Source organism: Mauremys reevesii, unplaced genomic scaffold (genome assembly GCF_016161935.1).
Source record: "Mauremys reevesii isolate NIE-2019 unplaced genomic scaffold, ASM1616193v1 Contig1, whole genome shotgun sequence".
Lineage (NCBI taxonomy): Eukaryota > Metazoa > Chordata > Testudines > Geoemydidae > Mauremys > Mauremys reevesii.
In genome coordinates, this window is record NW_024100715.1 from 4,778,347 (window position 1) to 4,806,054 (window position 27,708).

Here is a 27,708-nt window from a genome sequence, read left to right on the forward strand (position 1 = left end):
AGGAGTCAGCGGGCACTGCCCAGAGGAACTCTGCCTGGAGTCATGATTGTGCAACGGGCTGGAAATAGGCCCCACAGTCACAGAGCAAACCCTGTCCAGCTTCCTCCTCCTCCTGGTGTGATGGATGGCCGTCTTGGCCAGTGCCAGGAGGTGGCTGAAGAGGAGATCTCGCAGCTTTGTGGGGCTAGAGATGGGGTCTGCACAGATGAGGAGGTGAGGGGAGAAGTGCTGCCTGAACCACAGTAAGAGTCTCTGGAGGAGTCGGAAGAAGAACTGCAACCTGACACACCCTACATTGGTGTGTGCCAGGGTCTCCCTCTCGCTGCAGAAGGGACAGGTGTCGGGGGAGTTCGTGAACCACGCCCGGTACATGCCCGGGCTCACGGCTCCATGGAGGAGCTGCCAACTAAAATCCCTGGTGAGTAGAACCGTCCTTAGTGAGGAATCAACAGGGCTCTCCCCACATGGAATAATTTGCAAGTTTGCAAGAGAGTGGAAGTTAAGCGAGAAGGGCAGAGGAGAGTATCAGACTGCTTACAACTGGGGCTGGGGCAGAAAATGGTGGGGGTGCTCATTTTTCTTTTACGTTTTGATTTTTTTTTTGTTATTTACCTCAAAGCCGAATGAACATTTGGAAAAAGGAAGCAGTTGTAGGAGATGTAACTCTTCCGTTAAGGTGTGAGAGCTATTGTGGCTACTGGGCCTACCAAGTGTACCCCTATTGTGAGCAGCACCATAAAAAAAACATGAGAAAGATCGTAAGATGTTACAATAACCAAGAAAAATAGGGTCAAGTTGCTTATGACACTGAATGTTGTCACGAGTGCAAGAGAACCAGAAAAAAAAAAAGCTGGATTAGTCTAAGCCAAAAAGGCCACGTTAATAAAATCCAAGGGCTGTTAAAATTACGTGTGGTAAAACAGACGTGGAACCAGAAGTTAATGGACCAAAATGACTGTGACGGATATTAGGCCTAACTGGCAGACAAAATAAGGAGGGGGATGAATTATGATGCTCACTTTCCTGGTTTTGGGGTTTTTTTAAAAGAGACTTTGGAGGAAACAAAAACAAAAACGAACAAACAAACAAATGACATGATCAATTCACTTCTGCTCTTCCTCTCATCCTCGGTCCTGCCTTGCATCACAGCTCATCCCCCGAACTGCCAGCACTGCCACTCATCTTGACTCACCTAAAGGAATTTCGGCCTGAGAGGAAGGCCGGCCGGCTGGCCATAATCTTGTTCAAGGAACTTTGTTTTCATCTGTGAGTGCTGAAAGTCGTCACATTATCATGTCATGCAGCCCTCAGCCCCCCAGTGGGGATATCCAACTTCCCGCACTGCAGAGGTATGCAAGATCCTGCACCGTTTTCCCTTCCTTTGTTATGTTATTTTATGCCACCCTCCTTTTCTTACCTTCTATCCTCTCTCTCACTCTCTTGGTTTTTCACTGAATCCTGAAGTCAACCACGCTGGATTCATCCACATCTACCTGGTCTAAAACAAACCAACCAACCAGCCCCAAGCAAACAGCATTCCTGACCAAATCGTAAACCACGATCCAAGCAGCGAGAGTTGTGGTTGACTTGCCAGCCAGCCACAAACACCCATTCCTAATTAACCAGCCTCTGCTTGTTACAAACAGGATACATAAATACCCCCACATATCGCCGCCAATGTCTTTAACCTAGCAGAGAAATGCATAACAAGAACCAGTGGCTACAAGTTAAAGCCATCCAAAAATTCTGGGCCTGGCAGACAAAAGAGACCTGGGAAAATTCATGTTGGGACGGGAGGAGAGAGAAGGTGTATTTATGATCAGGGAAGGAAGGAGGACTGGGGATTTAGGGGATCTGGCAGCGGAAGAGCAGAAGGGAGTGTGAAGAGGGAGAGGGAGGTAAACTTGGTAGGAGGGAAATGGAGAAAAAACAGAATTGGGAGGGAAGAAGAGATGGGGGGTGTAGTCAGTCAGGAGCAAGAAGAAACACTGGGCTTGGTTCCCCACTGCCCTGCCACTTGTGTGGTCATTTCTGTCTGAGCAAAGTGGGTGTCAAACAGCACTACAAACGCTTTGGATCGGGCCCTATAAATCTGAATGACTCTTCCCTCAATACCCTGCAACAGACGTCGACAGACCAAGTCCCACGCATTTTCTTTCCACGGTTTCCACAGCCCTAGGAAATGCTATGGCTGAACAATGTCGAGTTGCACCACAAGCCTGGCACACAGACACGGGCACAGAAATATCGGAGACGGACTGGTCTAGAGCACTTGCTGCCATGCCAATAGATGTGGGGAGCTAAAGGCAGGGGCCGGGGGTGCGCTGCCCTCCCTCCACCTGCCTTCTGCTCTGCTCCCTCAGCGGAAGCGCTGACAGGGCAGCGGGGGCTTCAAGCAGGCAGGAGTTTCTCGGCTGGTGCCAGTGCTCTTGGGATGGGGGAGGAAGGGCAGAAAGCCAATGGTGATTCTCAGCTGTTCTCCTGTCCCTGATTACTGGGGGCTCCTTGAATCGAAGCACTCGGCACTGAGACGCAGAGCTAGGAGGTACCTAGCTAGAAACCTCACTAAACCTGTCTGCACCGCACGGTTATCCGCTCAGCACTGGCTGTTCCCAAAGTCCTGTCCCACAGTGCACTGGGCCTAGTGCATTGTCCCAGACCGTCTCCTCTTTGGTTGCTCCCAAATCCTGCTCAGAAACATTGAGGGGCTCGTTCCCAGGACGCTGGAGTCAGCAGCCCCTGCCAGGGCCGCCCAGAGGGGAAGGGGGGGGCAAGTGGGGCAATTTGCCCCAGGCCCTGCAGGGGCCCCCATGAGAATATAGTATTCTATAGTATTGCAACTTTTTTTTTTTATGGAAAGGGCCCCCGAAATTGCTTTGCCCCAGGCCCCCTGAATCCTCTGGGCAGCCTTGGCTCCTGCTGCCTCAGCACTTGGCAGGGAACCGTGTGTGAAGTCACAACATCCAGGGTGAGCTATTTCTGTGCCACTGTGCTCTGGTGAGGCTACGTGACTGAGGTTTGACCAGAAAGCTAAGGAATCTGGTGCAAGCTGGATCACCTGGCTTCTCCGTGTTTGCAGAGGAGGCTTGTTTGTGACAGAAAGAGGTGAGTTGGCTAGGGTTACCTTGGTAACCAGGATGAGAATCTGGCTCACAGCCTCCAGGGAGCAGCGAGAGCTGCCCTCCCCTCGCTGCCCCACCCTCGATATGTTTCTTCATCACCGCCTGGGCACGGCTGGATTCATAAGAAACACTGCAGGGCTGAAAAACCATTTTGCTTGGCGCCGGAGTTCAATGTAAAACCCACACCAGCCTATGAAAGCTAGGGTGAACGTTCACAGTGCCGGGATGCAGCTGCAATGACACCCCGTATCCCTGGTTTTGGGTAATCAGTGCACAGCTTCTGCAGATGCCAACTAGTGCAGAGAGGCTGGGGAGGCTGGGGAGGGGCGGCTCACGAAGATCCTCCCCTGGTGCAGGGATTTCAACTCCCTGTCCCTCAGCAGCAGTTCCCAGTGGCGTGCAATACAGTGCACACCTGCTCGCTGCCCGAGCCCAGACTTCCTGCTTCGGACTGCACAAGAACTAGTTTGTCAGCTGCTGATGCTGGGCTAATACATTTGCTCAGGGTTATAAATTAACCTGTGCCCCCACCATCCCCTCTTGTCTGCAGGTGGGGGTAGGAAGTATCTGCAGTAAAGGGATCGTGCTTAACAACTACACCCTGCCTCTCAGAGGCCTTGGGGAGAGACTGGGAATTCCCCAGGGCCTAGATCTAGCGATCCAGGATCTCAGTATTATCCACAGATGTTAAAAAGTAAAACCCCCTTAAACCCTCAGCACTACCCCAACGCTCTTCTGATTTAGTCTCATCACTTTAGGATCCACCGTAGGAAACACAGAACTTCTTTTGAGACAGTAAAGAGCTTGACGTCAGCGTCTACCTTCCCTAGCTCGAGAACGCTGAGCAAACCAGATTGTCAGGAACTGTGACGCAGTCTGGGTTTTGTGAGGGCACCATCATGAAAAGGAGGGGGGGGATAAATACCAAATGCGCCCAGAACTAGAGAAAAAAGCCCTTGTTAACATTATTTGGATTTTCTGCTTTCTAGCCCAGGTGTTGCTCCACCTGCTTTTAAACCCCAGTGACTCAGCTTCTCTAGAGATTTTATTTTGCATGAGGTGAGGCAGAGTGTGCTTTTGGCACCAGCATATTTTTTTTTCTGTTGCTCAATTCATGCACAAACTTACCAAAATACCAGCAAGAGAAGAGGCTTCCCCACTACTCAGAGCTGAAATGGGCTCTGTTCCAAACAAGTCTTATTTGGGTATTTGTTATTCCCTTTGGGTGCAGTCTCTTTTGCTAGTACAAAAAGCACTCTGTTGCAATGCACTGTTAAACACCACCACCGACAGCCCTGAAGCTGGCTGCACCTCAGTGGTGCTTGAAATGCTTCCTTTACTACCTACACGGCCCACTCCTGCTTCCTTTCAGTCAGCTGGCCTTTCAATGGGACCAGGCGCAAGCGGCTAGTTTGTGAGTGGTGATCACTTCCAAAAAAAAAAAAAAATCTTGGCAAGTGATTTTGGGGTCCCCGTTTGAGACATCTGAAAGGGGCTTTGTTTTCAAAAAGAGCTAAGTGCCCCCCCCTCGGAAAGTCAGGCTTCTTTAAGGGCTCTCATGTTGGGCACCCAAGGACGCCACCCAGGTTTTAGTGCTTTGGAAACCCTTCTTCCTTTAAGGTGCTATAGAAGGGTCTCATCTAAAGCCCATTGAAGCCAATGGAAATATCGCTGCTGATTTCAGTGGGCTTTGGATCGGGGCCCTGAACGTGTAATCCATTGGGGGGGGCTGCCGCTGGGGTCAATGACAACTCTCCCATCGATTTCAATGGAACCCTAAATTATCTATGTGACCATTTTCCCCCTCCCCCGTGTAAAGATTTTACATCCTAATAGATTTAGTCACTCCCACCTTTGGGGGTAATTTGTCAGATTCTCTGCTGAGGTTTTTTATTTCAATTATTGGGTCAATTTCCAGTCCGAAGAGCGAAGAACGGGTTAAAGTTAGCACAGAGGGAAATTCTTTCAGTTTAGTCTACAAAATCTGTACTATTCCAGTCGCATGGCTCCTTCTCCATGTCTTGCGGGGGGAGGGGGGAAGATCAGCTCAGTGGCCAGTGACATAAGTTGGCTAGATATGAATTCAGGATATTCCAACACAAGAGCCTCACAGTGAGTCCATCACAAAGTCACCGAAATGCAACAATGGAAACTTACCAGGCTGGCCATGAAATAGATCGGATATTTAATACGGACTGCTACATGTCCTGGTGGAAACATGCTTATAAGGAAGTACAACAATACTCAACATTAATGGTACATAACCTGAATACCAGGACTTCTGTGTTCACAGTCATTACTGTGAGGTCTTATTGATTAGTTCTGTTGTGGGTTTGTTTGGTTTTTCTTAAACATACGGGCAGATCCCATTTGAACTCTCCCTGAATTGGAGCCTGATGTACATGCTCCAGTATTTCAGTGATTCCTCTTTGGGATGCAGTAAGACTTCAGAAAACAAGGCAGACCAGCTACAGTGGGGAATAAAAAATGGTCCAGCCAAGCTGGGCGAGAGAGCACCACACCCCAAGCACTATGGGCACCAGAACTTACAATCTGGAATAATACTAGGGCGGAAAAGGACACAGAATCAGGAGACTCCACTGTGAGGGATGAGATTTTCCACATACCCCCGATGCATCCCTCTCCCAGTGAGAAAACATCCACTGTAGTCTACAGTTCTAGTCCCAAACACTGAATCTTATTCTAAAGGCTCCAGCAGTGCTGGACCATGCTGTAAAACAGCACAGTCTTCCTTCCTTCCTTCCTTTTTTTTAAAATGAAGGATCAGAGAATAATTCTGGGACCTGCCCCATCCCTCGGCAGGCTCAGAAGTTTTCCCTCCCAGCCCCTCAGTTCTGCAGAGAGTCCCACCCCAGCGAGATCACTGGAGTCTGGGAGCCCCGACACTCTTTTTACCAAGTCCTCACTCAGGGCTATCCTCTCTTCAACCTCAGCCTAGACCAATCCACACAAGCGGTCCATTTCCTAGACACTACAGTGCTAATAAGCAATGGTCACATAAACACCACCCTATACCGGAAACCTACTGACCACTACACTTACCTACATGCCTCCAGCTTCCATCCCGGACACACCACACGATCCACTGTCTACAGCCAAGCTCTAAGATACAACCGCATTTGCTCCAATCCCTCAGACAGAGACAAATACCTACAAGATCTCTATCAAGTGTTCTTAGAACTACAATACCCACCTGGTGAAGAGAAGAAACAGATTGACAGAGCCAGATGAGTACCCAGAAGTCACCTACTACAAGACAGGCCCAACACAGAAAATAACAGAACGTCACTAGCCGTTACCTTCAGCCCCCAACTAAAACCTCTCCAGCGCATCATCAAAGATCTACAACCTATCCTGAAAGATGATCCCTCACTCTCACAGATCTTCGGAGACAGGTCAGTCCTCGCTTACAGACAGCCCCCCAACCTGAAGCAAATACTCACCAGCAATCACACACCATACAACATAAACACTAACCCAGGAACCTATTCTTGCAACAAAGCCTGATGCCAACTCTGTCCACATATCTATTCAAGTAACACCATCATAGGACCTAATCACATCATCAGCCACGCCATTAGGGGCTCATTCACCAGCACATCTACCAATGTGATATATGCCATCGTGTGCCAGCAATGGCCCTCTGCCATGTACATTGGCCAAACCAGACAGTCTCTATGCAAAAGAATAAATGGGCACAAATCTGACATCAGGAATCATAACATTCAAAAACCAGTGGGAGAACACTTCAACCTCTCTAACCACTCAGTGACAGACTTGAAGGTGGCAATTTTGCAACAAAAAAAGTCAAAACCAGACTCCAAAGAGAAACTGCTGAACTTGAATTAATATGCAAATTAGATACAATTAATTTAGGTTTAAACAGAGACTGGGAATGGTTGGGTCATTACACTAATTGAATCTATTTCCCCATGTTAAGTTCCCCTCACACCTTCTATGGGTCATCTCGATTATCACGTCAAAAGGTTTTTTTCTCCTGCTGATGATAGCTCATCTCAATGGACTGGCCTCTTCCAGCTGGTATGCATGCTTACTTCCACCTATTCATGTTCTCTGTATGTATAAATATCTCCTGTCTGTGTGTTCCATTCTATGCATCTGAAGAAGTGAGCTGTAGCCCACAAAAGCTTATGCTTAAATAAACTTGTTAGTCTCTAAGGTGCCACAAGTTCTCCTCTCATTAGAGTCACTGAGCCGAATTCTTTTCTCATTTGCTCTCAGTGTGAATTGGGAGCAACCGCACTGGAGCCCCTCCCTGGGCCTGATTCTCCTCTTGCTCACCCTGGGCATATAAGGAGTAAATTCCACTGAAGCCAACAGACAATCAGAATCAAACCTAGGCTACACACACCGGCTTAACCACAACTGGTTTTTAACTAAATGTAGTTAAACTGGTGCAAACTCCTGGGTGGACGTTCTTAAAGTGATTTACAAACTGCCTTATATCAATTTAGTTTAATTCTGTTGCTCAATTTAGCTTAATCAAGAGAAGCTAGTTGTAGACAAGGCCCTGCTGGGAGTTCGACCTGAGCACTGACTAGATGAAAACTGGCTTCAGGAACTGGCTAAGTGCAGGGGTGCCAGTGGGATTTTCAAAAGCACCTAGAAGATTAGGTGCTTTGTAAACCCCACAGGATGCCTAGCTGACCCAGTATGGCCGTTCCTATTCACTGACACCATCTGTCTGCTCAGCACTGTTCAGAATAGGCCAGAAAATACAGTCCCTGAGCCAATGCGTATAAAATGTGTAGGTCTGGATAAGGTGGCTCAAGATATTTAAGTATGAAGCGTATAATTATTGAACACGTTAATAGCTAAGAGTGGAGGCACCGATGGCAATAGAAGCTTTACTTGATTAAGCACTGGAAGATTTGACCCTCCAACTTTCTTTCTGGACAGCTCGTCCTCTTGAGCTCCTGGGCCTTTTTATTTTCCTTTCCTGCCAGCAGTGGCCCTGATAGATCACAGAATGCTCCATTTTTCCTCAGCTTTAAAATGTGGAATTTTCTTGGTGCTTGGTTTTAAGCAGTCTCCTGTGAGACCTGCAACTCAATCACTGTAGTGTTTTTCTTAAAAGCCTTCAGGAAAGTAACTAGTCTTTAAACAGAAGCGAAAGCAGTGTTTTCAACTCTCCTGATTTTGTCATAAGGCTCCCGATAATTATTGTTTTCCTTAAGGCTCCAGCTCCTGGAGTCAAGCGGAGATGTGATGATTTCAGCCTTCATTCTTAAAGAAAAAGTAAGTTTCTGGCCCTTGTAGCTGTGGAGAAAATGTCACAATGTGACCCTAGTGCACCCTAAATGCTCAAAAAGCAGAAGGCAAATAAAATAGAACCCCAAATCTATTATTTACATAATATGATTTTTAAGCCAATCTCGTGATTTTTTTGTGAGCCTGACTCATGATTTTTAAACATCTGGAGTTGACGATACTGTGAAAGTAACTTGAAAGTGTCAGTTTCCTTCCTGTTTAAAGTCAATTTCTGGTCTATTATATGTAGTAGGGTAACACTCCAGGCAGGTGAAAGTATAAACTCATAGAGCCTTACCCTAGTAGGATGTTTTCAAAAGTTAAATGATCTAGTCCAAGCTTGGGGAACTGCAAAAAGTAAGTGGCCTAAATGACAGAAAGTAGCTCGATTTTTCTACAATTGTATTCAAGAGTAAGAATATACTTTAAAATTTTAAACCTAACCAGTGTCCCTTAAGTGACATGACACAAGATATTAGAATGTGTTAGTATTAGAGCTGAGCATTACAGATAGGGGAGAGAGAGGGCAATTTCTAAGTTATTGTCTGCAAAAAAAACCTAGAGGGTTAGAGTTGCCTAAGTAGCCGCTGCAATGATGGTTAAAGTCGTCCCCACTCACCGACACCTGAAATGGCGTCCATGACTGAGTGTGATCTTACTCTGCAAAGATCTTCTCTATTTTTATCTTTGCTTGAAAGAGCAGGAAGGGCAAGGAGCTCATGGCTTTCCTTATTTCCTTTAACGATCTTTTATGTCACTGTTGTGGTTACCACGGCGGATGCGCTTTCTTCCCTTCACACTTAGCGATAGGTTTTTCATAAGCAGTCAGTCAGTTCAGGAAATGAGCAGCCCACCTGTACTGGGGGGTTTTAGCCAGTATTTCAGAGGGCCTGTCCACACGCTAGGATAAAAGGGGTGTTTTAAGACTGCGAGAGCTAACATGTTTAAAACTCTAGTGTAGATAGGTCGCATTGTTTTGCAACATGTGGTCAAGGTGAACCATAGGCTACCCCCAGCTAGCACATGTTAAAATGCAATTTGCCCTCTCTGCATTGGCATGTTAAGACGTGTTAGTTGTCAAATTTTAAACACATCACTTTTATTCAGCATTGCCAGCCCCAAGGATTCAAAAATGCTGAGGCAGGCCTCCAAAAATCATGGGATTAATAATAATACAGGGTGGGTTCTTTCTTTGCCTTCTGGTTTTTGAGCCGTTAGCAGTCACATGCAGTCACAGAGGGTTAGAGATTGACACTTTCTTTTAAAATGAAAGCTGACATTCTGTCATCACTTGACACCGGGAGCTGAAGCTGTAAGAAAAACACTAAATATCAAAAGACTTATGATGTTATCATGCAAGTTGGCAATACTGATAGGCCCAGACAGAGCTACTTTATGTGCTGGTGGGTTAAACAAACTCAGCAATGAGCAGACTTAGCACATACCTCTCACAAATCTGGCCCACGAATGAAGTCTTCACAACATAGCAGTGGGTTAGGTCATTACCACCATCCCCATTTTACAGATCGGAAAACTGAGGTATGGCAAGTTTATGTTGTGTCAGGTCACACTGGGAGTAGGAGGCAGCACCTGCATTAAAATTTGGGCATGCCCAGTTCCTCCAAAAAGATACACATTCCCAGACTTGCAACGCTGAAAACCTTCTAAGCATCCTTTTTATTTGTGCCCTGTGGTTGTATTAGACATTTGTTAAATGCATTAGGACAGGCTATTTACCTGGTTCCACAGTTTTAGAACCTTTCTGCATCTGGTATCATAAGAACAAAGAACATAAGAATGGCCCTACTGGGTCAGACCAAAGGTCCATCTAGCCTCGTGTCCTGTCTTCTGACACTGCCCAGTGCCAGCTGCCCCAGAGGGAATGAACAGAACAAGGAATCATCAAGTGATCCATCCCCTGTCATCCATTCCCAGCTTCTGGCAAACAGAGACTAGGGACACCATCCCTGCCCATCCTGGCTAATAGCCATTGATGGACCTACCCTCCATGAATGTATCTAGTTCTTTTTTGATCTCTGTTATGATCTTAGCCTTCACAACATCCTCTGTCAAGGAGTTCCATGGGTTGATTATGCATTGTGTGAATAAATACTTCCTTTAATTTGTTGTAAACCTGCTGCCTATTGATTTCATTTGGCGACTCCCTAGTTATTGTGTTATGAGAAGCAGTAAACAACACTTCCTTATTTACTTTCTCTACACCAGTCATGATTTTACAGACCTCAATCATATCTTCCCTTAGTCATCTCTTTTCCAAGCTGAAAAGTCCCAGTCTTATTAATCTCTCCTCATACAGAAGCCGTTCTATACCCCTAATCATTTTTGTTGCCCTTTTCTGAACCTTTTCTAATTCCAATGTATCTTTTTTGAGATGGGGCAACCACATCTGCACACAGTATTCAAGGTGTGGGCCTACCATGGATTTATATAGAGGCAACATGATATTTTCTGTCCTATTATCTATCCCTTTCTTAATTATTCCCAGCATTCTGTTCACTTTTTTGACTGCCCCTGCACATTGAGTGGATGTTTTCAGAGAACTACCCACAATGACTCCAAGATCGTTGGGTTTTTTGAGTGGTAACAGCTAAAGATTTCCTTGAACCTTTCCTAATAAATCTCTATCTTGGGGTTTTTACAGCTGCCCATCCCTGTAATATCACAACACCTTCAGCAGGGAAACAGTGATGGGAATAACAAGCTCCCTAGTGGACTTAATGGGGTCTTTTCCCTTTTTGGGGTACAGAAACTCTACTTGGGGCAAAGTTATTTTTCTGTTCAGTTGAATAGTTGCATTATGCATTTGTTTGGGGTCTTTTTGTTTTTATTTGTTTAACTATCAGTGAACGCCGGTGAAGTTACAAGGACTTACACCTTGTTGTAAGGTGGACTTACGCCACTGTAACGCACGGTGTGAGTAACAAGATACCCTATCCCCGAGGCAGTGGAGGATCATTTCTTTCTACCATTAGTGGCATCTTCAAACGACAACCAGGTTTTCTTGTTACAGCTGTTAGCTAGGTGAAAAAAGTCCCCTAGCAATAGAGGCAGAGAACCCTTGCCCAGTGAGGTGGGGACTTTCCCTTAGCCGGGAAAGGCTTATCACATGCTTTGCTGTGAGCCCTGGTCCCTGTACAAACCCATACACAGGAATCAGGGTCAGACTCAGGAGTGTGAGCAGTGCCTTTGAACTCCTGGGTCCCACACCCGTGGGTGCAGGGCAGTTACACAGTATATGTAGGGCTGAAGGGAGGGGCGCCCTTGGGTGCTTCCATCGCTACTGCAGGAAATGGGAATTCCCCTCTGCCCCCCCTAACAGCCCACCGGGGAGAGAGGGACGCACCCCGAATCGGCAGGGCGGAGGAGGAGGAGGGAGCGGTGAAGTCCCCGGCTGGGATCAGGAAAGTGGAAACCTCAAGGCAGGGGAGGGAGGAAACATCTCCTGAAGCCCAGCGGCAGGCGGGCCCGCCCCGCTCCCTCCAGGAGCGATCGCGGGGAGCGGCACCGGCTGCAGGGCTGAGCCCGGGGATCTCCCAGCCCCAGCGGCGAGAAGGTAACGGGGGAGGCGGGGGCACCGGGCTGGGGCAGCCGAGCCCGCGCGGCAGGAGCTGAGAGCGGCCGGGGCTGCTGCGCCCCTGCCCCGGGAGGGCTGGAGCACGTGTCTGGGGGCAGCTGGGGGACCCGGCGCCAGACCGAGTGTGGCCGGATGGACGCCGCCCCCGCATCCTCCCAGCCGCGGGATCCCCCCTGCTGCAGGCTGCAGCGCGGCCAAACTCTCCGACTCCAGCTGCTGCTGCTGGCAAGAGCCAAATCCACGAGCCGGGGGCGGGGGGGGGGGTTGTGATGCCTACGGAGTTGCTTGTTTAACCCCGGCCGCTCCTGCTACTTTATCAGCTGATCTCAAACTGCCTCTGGTCCTCGCATCCACTCCCTTAACTCCGGAAATCAATTCCCACACTCCAACCAGTTAAACACACATCGCAGCCACCTCCCTGCCTCGAGCAACAGCAGCAGATGCAACCCACATTCTCGATCCCCGCTCAAACCACACCACAAACATAAACTGGGCAACATCCACTTTTATGCTTTAATGTGTTAAGAACCACAGATCTAAAACTCTCCAGGCCGTTCCCACTCAGCATTTCTCTGCCGTTTACAATTCGTCTGGAGGCAAGTCCCAGAGGCCACCATAACTGAACAACACTAGGCAAAAAATCATCCCAAAAATCTATTTTAATAATCCGTGCTGGATTGCAAAAGCTTTTCTTACAGTAGTGTCACAGCATTCTTCGACATACAGAGTCTGAATTGTTAAACACATGAAAACCTGACACAAATCATGCAGATAAAGAGTTGCAAAAACTGCGGTTAAAACAAAAAATCAAATTGCAACAGAAGCTGCTATGCTATACTCACGATTCCCTCTCAGAAAATGGAACCAAATTCATGGCAAGGTAAATTCAGAATAAAATCCTGACTAGTGAAGTCAGTGGCAAAACTCACATTCACTTCAGTGGGCCCAGGGTTTCACCAAGATTGCATAATATCCCTGCTAAAGCACAAAGACTAACGGAAAATCTTAAGTGGCAACACATAATAGACACAAAACCACCACCACAAAAAATATGAGTTAAAAGAAATCTTGTACCATCTTTTAAAAAGTGTTTTTCCCCTTTCAAAACTGTTGGAGAGAGATTACAACTGAGTTAATTACAGAGATTATTAAACATTCAATCTGAATAAGTAGCTTCAAAAGTCACAAACGTTCTTAATATCTCACCATAGCCCCGTCTTCTAAACAATTTCTTAAACCTCCACTGAAAGAGTGACAACTTTTGGCAACAGCCAAAACCCAGCAGTAAAATGTATGGCTCCAAAATACACATTCTCAGGGGCTATTCCCCACATACCCCCCACCCACACAGACATGACAATGTATTCCACACAACTGCTGCCCTAAACCAATGAGGTCTTACACCAAGGGACAGATTCACTGTCACCAACCTCGCAAATTAGAACCCCATTCCTGCAAACTCTGACACGATTAACTTTAAGCACATAGATCAGGGGTTCTCAAACTGCGGGTTGCAAGGTTATTAAGTGGGGGTTACGAGCTGCCAGCCTCCACCCCCAAACCCCGTTTGCCTCTAACATTTATAATGGTGTTAAATATAAAAAATGCGTTTTTAATTTATAAGGGGAGTCGCACTCAGAGATTTGCTGTGTGTAAAGGGTCACCACTACAAAAGTCTGAGAACCACTGACATATGTAATCCCACTGATTTCAGTGGGGTTAAGTGAAGGCCATGCATAGCCCCATTGAAATCAGTGGGATTACTTATGCTTAGTTAAGCAAATAACGTTTAAGAGCTTGCAGAATCAGGGCTTAGATCGCAAATGTCTTGTCAGACTGACACACACGGCATTACATATTTCGGGGAGGCAGCTACAATGCAACGTTTCTCCCAGTTCACAACTAGACCCATAAAAACAAAATTCTATACCAGAGAAACAAACCAAAGAAACAGGCAGCCTCTCACAAGAGAATCTCAATATCTCACAATTTAAGCATCAAATTCCAAGCGGACACAGCAAACTGGGATCCTGTCCATGCTTAAGGAGCTTGTTGGCACAGCTCTGTTGCCGTAGCAGTGCTACGGTATTTTGGTATTGGAGAAAGTTCCGGTGATAAGTTTGCACCACCACACGCAGATGACTTATGTTCTTTAGTGTAGAGCCTGACCCAGAACTGGTTCCAAGCTTTAGCATTGAAACCTTTGACTAAGGAATCCAGAGGCTTCCCTTTACCTGAGAATGAGGGTTTGGCAGCCAAAGATGGCCTATCTTGGAACCACAGCATTTGCCTGCTCCAATGCCCAGTTCTGAAGAGCTACTTGAGCTAAGGAGATCCCTGGCCTTTGGGAGATAAAACCTTGACAATCCTCACAATAACAACGCTCCTTTAAACAGGCTTTTCTTGTCTTTAAAAGCACCTGCTGTAGTCTGTCAGAGTGGCATCGAGTCAGATCAGTGCTGCCCCACACTTCAGCCATCTTATGATTCAGGGTGTGTTTTCACGGCAGAGGTAATAACTGGAGATATACCAATCACTTAGAACTGGAAGGGACCTTGAAAGGTCATTGAGTCCAGCCTCCTGCCTTCACTAGCAGGACCAATTTTTGCCCCAGCTCTCTAAGTGGCCCCCTCAAGGATTGAACTCACAACCCTGGGTTTAGCAGGCCAATGCTCAAACCACTGAGCTATCCCTCCTCCCATCTTCCAAGCTAACTTGGGCTTTTACTCACATGTTGCCCCAACCCCTATCCCGGACACACACACAAAATTCTAACCTGAGTTTGGTGGTGCTTTAAACCCAGGCTAGTTGGCCCGTCTGGGGCTACAGGCAAAAGCCTAAGTGCTCACTTCACTAGGTCTGGTAACCCATCTACTTTGCAGTGAGGATACAGGCTAAGCCACTCCAATGCTGATAATCCTCCCATGGCTTCACACAATCCCTGCTGTGTGCCCCGCAGGGGAGACAAGTTCTCCCACAACTCACTGGCAAAGAATCATAGAGCAGCTCACCTTCCTGCAGCACAAAGAACCATGGGATATGGCTCCAGAAGTCCTAGTGACTCACACAAGGACACAGTGATTTGAGTATAGCTTTCCAGTGTGGCTGATCTCACCCAGTCTAGGCTAAACCAGGTGCTCAGACCCCAGTGCCCGTCACCTGGGTTAACTCTGCAGTGAAGATCTATCCTATTATAAAATTAAAGGTACAAAGGGGCTTGAAGTCTGGTCAAACTAAACTGCAGGAATAAAGAGACACCCACAGAAAGGAAGGAAATGCAGTGATAAGGCCACATCCCTGATATAATCTCGTATCACAGTATCATAAGGGTCATGAGGTTCCCAGTGAGCTTAATTCTGAAAGGGTTCAGCCACCCAAGGACTTCTTACCCATCGGTGGGAACACGAAGAGGCATCCTCAAACAATAACAACGATTTGTAAGACACCAATATATAAATAATCCATCAGTACAAATAGGAATCTCAGTATGACAGTGTTTCCACCAAGAAAAAGAGAACTTCAAAGCAATAACAATCAAAACAAATAGGGATCTCAATATGACAGAGAATGCTTTGCTTTCGCAGAAAAGAGAAAACTCACCCTTCAAAGCAGTAACCACAAACTTAGACAGTATGGGGATGGGTGCAACAGAAAACCCTAAGATAGGATAAACCTTCCAGCAATCTCACACTAACACAGCATTCCTGAAAATCAATCCCAACCACAGACAGACTCATTTCTGATCTCTGCTCATTAGAGGGAGGTATTCATGGCTTCAACCAGTCCTAATTTCACATTATGTTCCTACCTACTTACGCAGAGGATATAGCAAACCTGTATCTCCACCTATTAAGCAACCCCCTTTTAAATTAATGCTAAAAACAGCACCATGAGGTCCTGGTCTGTGACTGGTGCGGCCACAATATAAATAATAAACAACAAATATTTAGAACTAAACAACACCTTAGTCTGTGCCTTCTCCACTTTGGGAAAACTGCCAAAGTTAAGAAGTGAAGTATCTGAAAAACTGGGTTTATAAAGTATCAGAGGGGGAGCCGTGTTAGTCTGGATCTGTAAAAGCAGCAAAGAGTCCCGTGGCACCTTATAGACTAACAGAAGTATTGGAGCATGCTATAAGGTGCCACAGGACTCTTTGCTGGGTTTATAAAGAAAACCTTTCTGCAGCCTCAGCTATAGGTACCACCTTCCACGTAGCTGGAGTTGCGTAGCGTAGGGCGACTTACCATGGTAGTCTAGTCATCGCCTACGTTGAGTCTGAGGAGACAGAAATATCCGAATCGTGGAATAGAGAACTGGGCTTGAACTGAGGTTTCAATTTGAGCGAGGGGAATTATGAAATGACACTTACATGATGAAAAATTGCTCACTGAGCCTGCCTCCATGCGCCTGGGGAATTTCCTGAAACGCCAGAGGCAGGAGATTAATAAACTTAACACCCAAAGCTTAACTGAGACAGTCTAGGGATGGAGCCATACAAATACTTATGCATTGCATATGTGCTTGACTTAATGTATGAACAGTCCCACTTAGTGGGAATACTCATGTGCATAAAGTTAAGCGGGTGTTTAAATGTTTGTAGGATCTGGGGCCAATGACTTTTCTTTCCTGCCAGCCCTACTAAAGATTCCTCCCCTTGCTTACTGGGTGTATGTAAAGGGAACCTACCCAGGGTTGAAGCCTGAATAGCCTAGTGTCTGCAGTGCTTACAGGACCTGCCTCTGAGTTTGCTGTGCACAGAGCGCAACCAGCCATCTAAAGAGCCTGGTGTGCCACAACCTTCCCAGCAACATCCTGTAGCAGGGTGAGTGGCAGTGCATTATGAAATTATGTGCCCATGTCTGAGCGTTAGTCAATGGCACGTTTTTTATTAATAAAAAATGTACGTCATTTCTAAAAACGAAAACAGGAAGTTTTGCAGTTAAGGGGAAACTTAAAAAAAAAACTGGACAGCTTTGAAGTGAAGAGTTCAGGCTCCCGCAAACGGCCTTAACTCTGTTTCTGTATCTGCCCCCCTACATGATCAGACTGTTCTCCAAGGCCTGGTCTTCACTAGGAAAAAAGTTGTGTTGCAGACGTGTTAAAACCCTAACATAGAGAGGGTGATTTATATTTTCACGTGTTAGCTGATGGGGATCAACCACTGGAGATAGCATAGGTTTTACTTTGAGCAGCTAACACATGTTAAAATACAAATGGCTCTGTCTGCACTAAGGTGCTAACATGTTAAAGACGCTTTTTGTTCTTAGTGAAGAGAAGGCCCAATTTACCAAGCCGCTCGCTCTCCTCTTATGCTTCAGTTACACAGCAAAAAATTATCCAGACTCTTCTCATCTCTCCCTTATTATTCCCTCACACCAGCCATGGGGAGTTTCACAGTTTTTATTATAAAATAGAGTCTAACCTCTTGTATATCCTGGAAGCCCTGAATCCTGTATACACTTGTGGTTCAATTTCACATACCCTGCTCCATAAACGATGGGGGATATAGCTAATGAGACCAACATCTGAAAACTGGAGGCTTCTTAAGAGTCCACAGCCAGCCACTAAAGTGTACAGTGCTTGTGTTCCCAGGGACCACGACAAACTGCCAAGGCAGACAGGGATTAAGATGTCAACTAGTTCTGACGGTTGTCACCGGCATGTACCTATTTCTTTATTTAGATTTCAGATTTAAACAAGTTTCACGTCAAACAGGACCCGGACTGAACACACATGTACAAAACACATGGAGATATGAAGTAAAATGTGACCAAAGCAGCATCACTTCCTCCCCCACACACCACTGAATCACCAGATGTGATCAAGGCACCTTAAAATCCCGCAGTGCACTTTCCCATTAGCCACAAATCCCACCCTCGGTGCATATGAGCTTTGCAGTGTGCCAGGAAAGTCAAAAAATTCAAGCCATGGGGGGCAGAAATTCCAAGGGAAAAGGCCCATGTCATGGATAGGACAGACTGGAGTGACGGGGACATGGGACAGATTTCAGGTTATTTAGATTAATTTAACTCTGCATTTCCATACTTCCCAACATTTGTTAAGACGACATTTGATGTAGTGGGGATTCAAACCCCAAACACACGCTACATCTGGGGAAGATGCCTGATTGAATCTACCTCTGACAGAGAAGGACTAAGGACCTCACACCCTGCCTGCATTTGCTTACACACCCAAATGCCCTCAAGGTGTAAAAATCACTTCAAACTCAAATCCATTTGGGACCCACTCAGACAGGATCGGATTAATGCAGGGACTTTAGGGGCTGCAGCCCAGGGCCTCGGGCTAAGGAGGGCCCCGCAGGCCAAATACGGCCCGCGGCTTCTTTTCATCCAGCCTGCAGCAAGTTTCTGCGCCATGGGCCGGACACCAGTCCCCAAGCCTCCCCCCACCCTGGGCTGGAGCCGCAAGTGCCGGCTCACTAATGTGTCCCTGCGGACCTTAGGCAAGGGGCATTCAGGAAATCTCTGTGCGCTGCCCCTGCCCCAAGCACCAGCTCTGCAGCTCCCATTGGCCGGGTACCGCAGCCAATGGGAGCTGCAGAGGCAGTATCTGCGGGCACGGGCAGTGTGGATCACAAGGAGCAGCCTGGCCCCTCTGCCTAGCGGCCGGACATGCCGGCCACCTCAGGGAGCAGAGCAGCGCGAAGCCAGGGCTGGCAGGGGTCCTGCCTTAGCCCTGCTGTGCCGCTGACCAGGAGCTGCCCGAGGTAAGTGCCTCCTGGCTGGAGCCTGCACCTCGCATCCCCTCCTGCACCCCAACCCCTTACTCCACCTGAGCCCCCTCCTGCACCCAAACTTCCTGCTGCACCACAACCCCATCCTATCCCTGGCCCCACCCCCCAGCTGGAGCTGCACCCCCTCCCGCACCCTAATCCCCAGCCCTGAGCCCACTCCAAATCACCTGCAGCCCTTGAAAATCTAATAGCCCCGGGCCCACAGGAGAGTTAATCCAGCCCTGCCCTCAGAGCCCCCATTTCACACTGGTGTGGGATAGCAAATGCATCCCAACCCCTTATACGCCTGTGTCCTGAGGGGCACCCCACACACACTTGGATGAGACCCCTTCACATATTTCGCACTGTCCCAAATTGCTTGGCACTTTTTCAAACTGAGACTATATTAGAACTGGTTATTAAATGAACTGACTCATTCTGGCTTCTCGCCTGTAAGTGATTTATGACAGCTCACTGGGACTCTCAACCTAAAACAAACATCTGAGAAAAGACTAACTCCTTTACGGGGGTGTATTACAAAGGCTGGGGCAAGGATGCGCCTGCAGAGTTTAGATAAGAGAAGGAGCGAGGTTTAGGGAACAGGTTATTACCGAGGCGAGGGAGTTGCAGGCAGGATCCGGACGAGATGTGCTGGGCCACGGGCACTGCAGCAGCAGCGGCGGATCGAAAGGTGGTAACTTTTACTGTCTAGGAGGGGAGCTGCCCCTGTGTCACACCTCAGCTGCTGGAACAGGGCCCCATCCTCCCTGATTGATCTAACCTCGTTATCTCTAGCCTGCTTCTTGCTTGCTTATATATACACACCTGCCCCTGGAAATTTCCACTGCTTGCATCCGAAGAAGTGGGTATTCACCCACGAAAGCTCATGCTGCAAAACATCTGTTAGTCTATAAGGTGCCACAGGATTCTTTGCTGTTCCTGTGTCTTGTAGTGAGAGAAGAGGAACTCCCCCTCCTCCTGCACTAATCCTGGGGGGCTCTGGGGGGTGCATCTCCTCCTTTTATAGGGGCAGCTGTGCTGGGGCACCCCAATCCTCCCTCATCCTGCACTAATCCGGGCGGGGCCTCGGGGGGTGCACCTCCCCCGTTTATAGAGACAACTGTGCTGGGGCCCCCTAATCCTCCCCTCGTCCTGCACTAATGGGGGGGCTTCGGGGGGTGCACCTCTATTTCTGGGGGGGTGACGCGGAGGAACCCTCGATTCACCCCGCACTTGGGGGCTTGAGTTTCACCCCGCTTTCGGAGTGAAGGTGGGGGCTGGGCCCTGCAGATGAAAAGGGGGCTGCGAGGCGCTCGTGTTCGGGCAGGACGCCTGGGTCCCACCGCCACCTTCCCCAGCTCCTGCCTTCGGGTCGGGGCGGCTCCACCTTGTCGGGCGGGGGCGGGAGGCTGCTGCGTGAACCATCGCGGACCCGAAGGAGGAGTCCCAGGCCCGGCCGATGCCAATACCGAAACGGCGACGAACGTCCTACGGGGCGACGAAGGGGACAGAATGCAACAGCCGAAGCGGTGCCTGAGCCCTGCGGCTGCGCACTGCAGAGGGAGGCGGGGGCTGTATGGAGGGGAGTCCTGGGAGGGGGGTGCCTGGGGGGAGAGGGGCCGGGCTGAGCTGGGTGGGGTGGGGTAGGGTGACCAGACAGCAAGTGTGAAAAATCAGGACAGGGGTGGGGGGTAATAGGAGCCTATATAAGAAAAAGACCCAGAAATCGGGACTGTCCCTATAAAATCGGGACATCGGGTCACCCTAGGGTGGGGTGAGGTGTGGCTGGGTGACATGCAGAAGAGACAGTATCACCAACCCCAAGGGGCCAAAAATCACGCGTCATCACGAGATTGGCCTAAAACGAAGCAATGAGGTTTAAAAGTCACCCCGGCGGGTCTTCTCCTAGCCTGGAGCTGCCCTCGCATCACGGCCTCGAGTTTTTCTCCCTGAGCACGGGGGCTAGACACTTTGGGGGGGGGGTTGTACGTTTGTTTTAATGAAAACTGAAACAATCACATATTCCAGTAGCTGGGGCAAGGAGAAAAACACCCAAATTCCTGCCCTGCTGCTGACACACCACATGGCCACGGTCAGGCAGCGGGATTGCTGTGACCACTGCCCAGCCCACTGCGCATAACTATCTCATTGGTACCTTGTGCTTCACCTCTTGCCTGGGCTTTAGGCTACGTCTCCACTGCAGCTGGGAGGTGTGACTGCAGTTTGTGAAGCCATACGGAGCTAGAATACCAGAGCTAGCTCCAGTAACAAGAGCCGCATAGCCATGGCGGCAGGGCCTGCACAAGCGCTGTCAGTCTCCTGCATACGCGCGCTCATGCTGCTAGCTCATGCCTCTGCCCCTGCCTTTCAGAGAGAGGACACGGAGATCGTTCTGGGGGGAAACTGCAAATGGAAGAGCATCTTAACGGCAATGAAAACGCAGAGGGAGGAGGAGAGAATTCTCTTCAGCAACAACAGCAGCTGACGGAGCCTCTTAATTGTAATGGACACCCGGACAGAGGAGATGAACCAGGTAACTTGGGACTTGTCTTCACAGAGAAATTTACCAGTATAATTATACCATTATAGTTATACCAGTATAACTCCCTGTGTGAACACTCCTATTCTGGAATAAATGCATCTTCATGGGGAGCTAGCCTGGTATAACCATAGTGGTATGATATTACAGGTGTGACCTATACCAGTACATTCTCCTGTGTAGACAAGCACCCTGAACCCTCACTCTCTAGGAAATGGTTAGCGGAAGAGACAGAGGCTAAGGGCTTGGCCACATGGGAAAGTTATCCCCATATACACTAAGATGTGAATGTAAACGGATATACCTACCCCGGTACAACCCCCCTGTGGACTCTCTTATTCTGGTCTGTGTGTATGCAACTCTCTAGTCTAGTCATTCTCAACTTATTTACCATTGTTGGCTGCATCCCATACTACCTGTATGGCCCTGAGGATGTCACATGGGCCACAGCTTGAGAACCACTTCTCTGGTCGGTGTGTGTTACAGGCCCCCCTGTGCCAGATCCACAGAGGACTCGAATCTGTTCCTATGTGTCTGTGCAGCGCCTGGCACAACGGGGCCCTGATCTCAGCTGGGGCAGGGCCTGTCTCTCTCTGTGTGTCTGTGCAGCGCCCGGCACAACGGGGCCCTGATCTCAGCTGGGGCAGGGACTGTCTCTCCCTGTGTGTCTGTTCAGCACCTGGCACAACGGGGCCCTGATCTCAGCTGGGGCAGGGCCTGTCTCTCTCTGTGTGTCTGTGCAGCGCCCGGCACAACGGTGCCCTGATCTCAGTTGGAGTCTCTAGATGTTACTGGAAATCAACCATTGTTGTTTGCAATGTACTTGTAGCCATGTTGGTCCCAGGACATTAGAGAGACAAGCCAGGGGAGGTGATATCTTTTCTTGGCCCAACTTCTGTTGCTGAGAGAGACAAGCTTTCGAGCTTACACAGAATTGAAGAAGGTGTCTGTGTAGCTCGAATGCTGTTTCTTTCACCAACAGAAATGGGTCCAATAAAACCTATTACCTCACACTCCTTGTCTCACTGGAAATCAAATCATTTCTGTTACTATTTAGATAACACCGCTCCCCCTAAGGGCACTAATTGTTTTTCTCTTCCTATTTTAGGTTATTCATGTAACCGCAAGTTCCAGACTCTCGTAGCTGGAGTCTTCATAGTTTTGATCATTATCATCATTGTTCTGGCTGGTGAGTTCCTAGCCCTCAGTCTCTGCGCTTCCTGGTTTGCCTTGGAGCGATCACAGTCACATATTCACACCTCCCTGGCCTCCAGCTTCCACTCCTTCCTCTTACTACTTCATCACTGGCAATTTAAATCAGCTCTCTAGTGTTATCCATCGGTGGGACCATCCCTGTGCCTCCTCTACTGCAGTGAAAGGCTTGCATTTCATTGAGGGTTTTCAGCTAGTTTTACTGTGTAACCCCCTTTTTCTGCCACCCGAGGGGAGAAAAGAAATCGCCCCTTTTTGATTCTCTCCACCTTTTGTATAGACAGTTCCAGGAGCCTGTCAGAGGTTGGTCTCAGCCAGGACGCATCACCTTGAAAAGTCAAGTGAGCTAAAGTGCTGCTGACACTGATTCGCCTCTGTTTATATTGATGGTACAGTCGACTGTCGGTCGTGCCAGCTCATTTGAGTCTCCTCGGTTGTGCTGAAGGCAGGCTCTGGAGAGTGGAACAGCCAGTTACCATTTCTGAGGGGCTTTCACGGGAGGAAGGATGGTTCAAGGGTTAAGGCGCTGGTTTCGGTGCAGAAACTTCCTGTGCGCCCTTTCCTGTCCGGGGATGGGGCACCGACGGAAAAAAAAATAGTGGGTGCTCAGCACCTACCGGCAGCCCCACAGATTGATGCCCCCCCTCCACAGTGCCTCCTACCTGTCAGTGGGCCCCGCGGATCAGCTGCTCCCGCCCCTTCCAGCGCCTCCCGTGATCAGCTGTTCGATGGCATGCAGGAGGTGCTGGGGCGGGGGCAGGAAGAGGAGGGGTGGAGGCTTGGGAGGGGGTGAAGTGGGGGCAGGGCCTGGGGCAGAGTGGAGGTCGAGCACCCCCCCTCCCCGGGAATGCAGGAAGTCGGTGCTTATGGTAAATGCGGGGCAGAGATTTACCATAAACAGGGTCTGGAATCGCTGTGACAATCAGTAACATGAAATGGCATCAAGGTGTCATGGGGCAACTGGTCCCTTTAAGGGGAGATGGGGCCAGCCCCACCGGTGCCATAGTTAATTAGTTGCTGCCTAGCCTGAGGGAGGGGGACTAAGGAGGGTCAAGTGAGAGCTTGATCACCTGGGCCTTATAAAGGGACTGAGAGCGGGAACGCGGGGACCAGGCAGGATCCCTTAGGAAGGCCTTGAGCAAGGATCTGCAAGGAAAAGGGCTGGGAATTGGGTGTAGGGGGCGAGCTGACAGGAAGTCCTGAGGTTCGGCGGGACCTTTCTTCGTTTGTTTGGGTCTTCTTAATTTGGACCCTTGGCAGCCTGGAAGGGGGGATACGTTTGTCGTGGACGTGAACGGAGGGTGAAGCTCCATCTGCAGCACAGAGCAGTGGCTGGGAAGCTGAGGAGGCCGACCTTGGAGAGGGAAACTGAGGCCCAGAGCAGCAGCTGCACTATCCTTGGTTTAATGGGGGTCTCTGGTTCTGAGAACATTTATTGCCCCTTACCCCTCCCCTCCCCCATACAGAGAGGGAGCGAATCTCTGACCCTGTTTGACTTTCTCAGTTTCAGTAGGAAAATCGTCTAACCCACCTTCAGCTGGTCCAGATCCTCCAGCCGCTGCCGGCTGCTGCCCGGACGGCTGGGTCGGGTACGGAGGGAAATGCTACTACTTCTCCGAGACTGAAGGGGACTGGACCTACAGCCAGAGCAACTGCTCCTCCTTCGGCACCTCCCTGGCTGCGATCGACACCTCTCAGGAAATGGTGGGAGACCCTTTCTGACTTTAGAGCAGTGGTCCCCAAACTTTTGAGGGTTGTTCCCCTGCCTTACTCCTGACCGTACCCCCCCTGTCACCCCTCGCAGAGGTGGAGGTGGGTTTGATCTCCCCCATAGCTCCCCCAGCCCAGCTCCTAGCCCCGGGTGGGCTGGGGAGGGACAGGACGTGCTCTTCCCCTGCACAGCTACTTGCAGGCAGGAGTTGAGAGGGGAGTTCAGACCCACCTCTGGGTACCTGCCCCGGCTGCAGGGCGCTCCCAGCAGCACAGGGGAGATCAGATCCACCTCTACCTCCACCTCTGGCAACCTCTTACGGCTGCAGGAAGCCCTGGAGCTTCCACCCAGCCCTGGAGGAGGTACCCAGAGGGAGTCTGATCTCCCCTGAGAGCCGCTGTGCAAGGGAGGAGTAAGTCCTGTCCCTCCCCATCCCGGGGACTAGCAGCTGGAGATGGGGACATGGTAGTAGCCCCCAGCTTGGGCGCCCCCGGACCTGCCCCTTCCCCCACATAGCTAGATTTCACGGAGGAGGACTGATTTCATGGTCCGTGATACGTTTTTCACGGCTGTGGCTTTGGTAAGGCCCCAGCCTTAACTAGGAGGCTTTGCTGTCGCTGGCAGCTAGAACAGCGCTGCAAACTGCACTAGGCCCCGTCAGCAGCACAGAGATACTCGAACGCAGGTTGTGGTGAATAATATCTTTCACTTCCCCTTTTGGAAAGGCTTTCATTAAGCGCTATAAAGACCTCTCTGAGCACTGGATCGGCCTCCGGAGGGAACCGGGCCAGGTCTGGAAATGGACCGACGGCACCGAATTCAATCACTGGTGAGTTCTCTTCCTTGTCAATGGGGACGGAGGGGGGACGGAGGGGGGGCTATCAGGGAAATTGGCTTAGCCACAAATGTGACTCGTTAGCTGCCTCCCAGCTGATGGGGCTGAGGCCAGGGATCACAAGAGAGGATCAGGTGACTTGCAGGCTTAGTTCAAAGGCCAGCAAACTGCTCCGCTGAGAGCTGGCGGGAGCAGGTAGGTGCTTGCTGGAGGCAGGGCCCGGTTTAGTTCTTCGCTTGATGTTGAACTGCTTTGAGTAGTAAAACGTATCCCTGAGGAAATGGAGAGAACTGCTGTTGTGATAACTCTGATACGAGCCTTAATAGCTCTGCTGATTACAGCTGGACTTAACCCAACCCTACTAAGGCCGTTTTCAACATCCACCCGTAACTGTTTTGCTGCTGACCATCTTAACAGAAGCATCAAGCCAGCAAACTTCCCCATCGCCACTGGATGAAGTCCCAGATCCTGGCGCAGATTGTTGCTATCAAGGATTGCTGGTGTTGTGCAAGAAAAATTCAACCCCCTTCCCCAAATTTAGTCCTCTCCTTCATGTCCCCAAAATGGGGAGAGACAAAGGTGATGCATCCCCTTCCTGGTGACAAACATTTCAACTGCTCGCTGGGTCCCAAAACTCAGTATTTTCCTAGATAAGAAAAGCCCCAGCTGTCCCTATCCTAGCTGCTTCCCAGTTTCCCTTGACAACTTCTGTGATGCAATTGTGTTTGGAACTTTGCACCAAAATGGTGCATCACAGTGCAATTAAAAATTGGAGAGCAGCGTTGAATGTGAACCATAGCCAGGCATGTTGGACTAACTGGACTATACAAAAGTGAAAGGGGTTCATAACGTAGAGGCCCTAGCCGCTTGCTTTCTGTCCGCTGAGCTGCATAGAATACGAAGCCTTGACTTTAATTCCGTGGTGCTTGCAATGCAGGTTCGAAGTCAGAGCACAGGGTGAGTGCGCGTATCTGAACGATGAAGCCGTCACCTCTTCTTGGTGCGACACGGTGCGATACTGGATCTGCAGCAAGCCTGCCGGACTTACGCTGAGAGAGGAGAATGGTGCACAAGGGCAAGCGGAGATGTCGGAGCTCAGCTGAAGTGCTACTGTATGCACAGGGACACATGCAACCCCCGCCCCGACTTTTCTACTCAACGTATTTGAGGCAGCAGGGGAGTGGGGGTGCTAGTGACGTGCTGTATCTTGTTTCTGTGCAAGTGAAGGTGGTCCAGAGCCTCTCAGCATCTGCTTTTTCCTCAACTGTTCCGGAACCTGCAGGGCTGGCTGCGGATCCCCAAGCGGCTAGCAGGAGGTGCTCAGTGGAGGAGCAAGTGGCGGGTGGGCGGGAGGGACCTCGGGGGAGGGAAAAGGTGGAGGGAGAGTGGAGCAGGGGTGAAGCCCCCACTGGGAGAAACAAGAGTCAGTGCCTGTGATCCAGCTGCTGGCACCCTGCACTTTAAATCCATCAATGTGACTAAAGAAAAGTTGCTGCTGTTTATCCTTCAGAGGGTACAATCACTATATTTGACCGTGCCACACCTGACCCCCACTAGGGTTAGGGCCCTACCAAATTCACTCTCTGGCCACCCAGCTGTGAAGCCAGCAGCACTGAAGTAAGAGTGGCAATACCTCGAACCCCCTAAAATAACCTTGCAACCTTGCCCCTCTCTTGTGGCACCTTAGAGACTAACACGTTTCTTTAGGTATAAACTTTCATGGGCTGGAACCCACTTAATCTGAGGCATTTAAAAAAAAAATTTAAAAAAAAATGTTGTGCTCATGTTTGGTTTTTATCTGGTTTTCTTTCTCCTGTAGTTCCAGGGTTGTTGTTTTTTTCCCCCCTGCATTCTTCCCTCCACCCCAGTCTCTGTTTTCCTTGGTTCTCTGCCAGCTCCACAGGATTACGTGCTACCGATCTGCTTCCTTTGCAAACCTTCCTCCTCCCCTGTAAGGCCGTTACGTGGAAAGTGAGAGTCTGGATTTTTCCCCCTGGCCAAATAAAGAATCATGTGGCCTTATTCTCCTCTGCTTTGGGAAGATGGGACTGTCACAGTCCAGGGCAACTGCAGCTATATTCCTCCTCTGTGGTCCCTCGAGGACACGCGTTCTAGGCTCCTGGCTCCTCAGCCATCACCTCTCTTGGGCAGAGCCCCACGTCTTTCTCCCTCCCGACCAGGGTTTTTCCAGGCTCCACAGTTCCTTCCCTGCCTTACAGTGTAACATTCCCCCAGCAAGCCAGACGGCCTAAACAGGCTAGTGTCCGCACCTCGGTGTCTCTCCAGAGGCTAGGAACAGCTGTAATTGCCAGCAGTTATAAATTACTCCACAGCCCTTTATAAGCAAGCATTGATTCTTACAGTGAAAAACTACAAAGAAAAGAGGTGGAGTGAAGGTAGGGCACTGGGGGCTGGGATGGGAAGAGGTGGAGCGAGGGTGGGGCCTTGGGGCAGAGATGGAGCCCCCCCTCCTCCGAAAAATAAAATCACTTCTCTAAAAAATCCTTGCATAGATTTTTAGATGTGCAATCTGAGTATTCATCTTTAGCCTTTAAATGCTTGGATTTTCAGCCATATCATTTTTTAAATACATCCTTCAAAAGACCCCCCCCCTTATCTAAAATACACATGCGAACCCTGGGCATAGGGGCACCATAAACCCTAAGAAC

General features: G+C 49.3%; 1 protein-coding gene across 1 annotated transcript; it reads left to right on the plus strand.

Moving 5' to 3' along the window:
• The first annotated feature begins 120 nt into the window (after nucleotides 1-120).
• LOC120392381 (NKG2-D type II integral membrane protein-like) lies at nucleotides 121-26,713 on the plus strand. Its single transcript, XM_039517096.1, has 8 exons — nucleotides 121-213; nucleotides 310-418; nucleotides 11,755-11,988; nucleotides 21,114-21,275; nucleotides 22,390-22,470; nucleotides 23,998-24,197; nucleotides 24,930-25,033; nucleotides 25,977-26,713. The coding sequence occupies exons 1-8, from the start codon at nucleotides 121-123 to the stop codon at nucleotides 26,140-26,142; spliced, it is 1,149 nt and encodes a 382-aa protein (XP_039373030.1). The 3' UTR covers nucleotides 26,143-26,713.
• The last annotated feature ends 995 nt before the right edge of the window (nucleotides 26,714-27,708 follow it).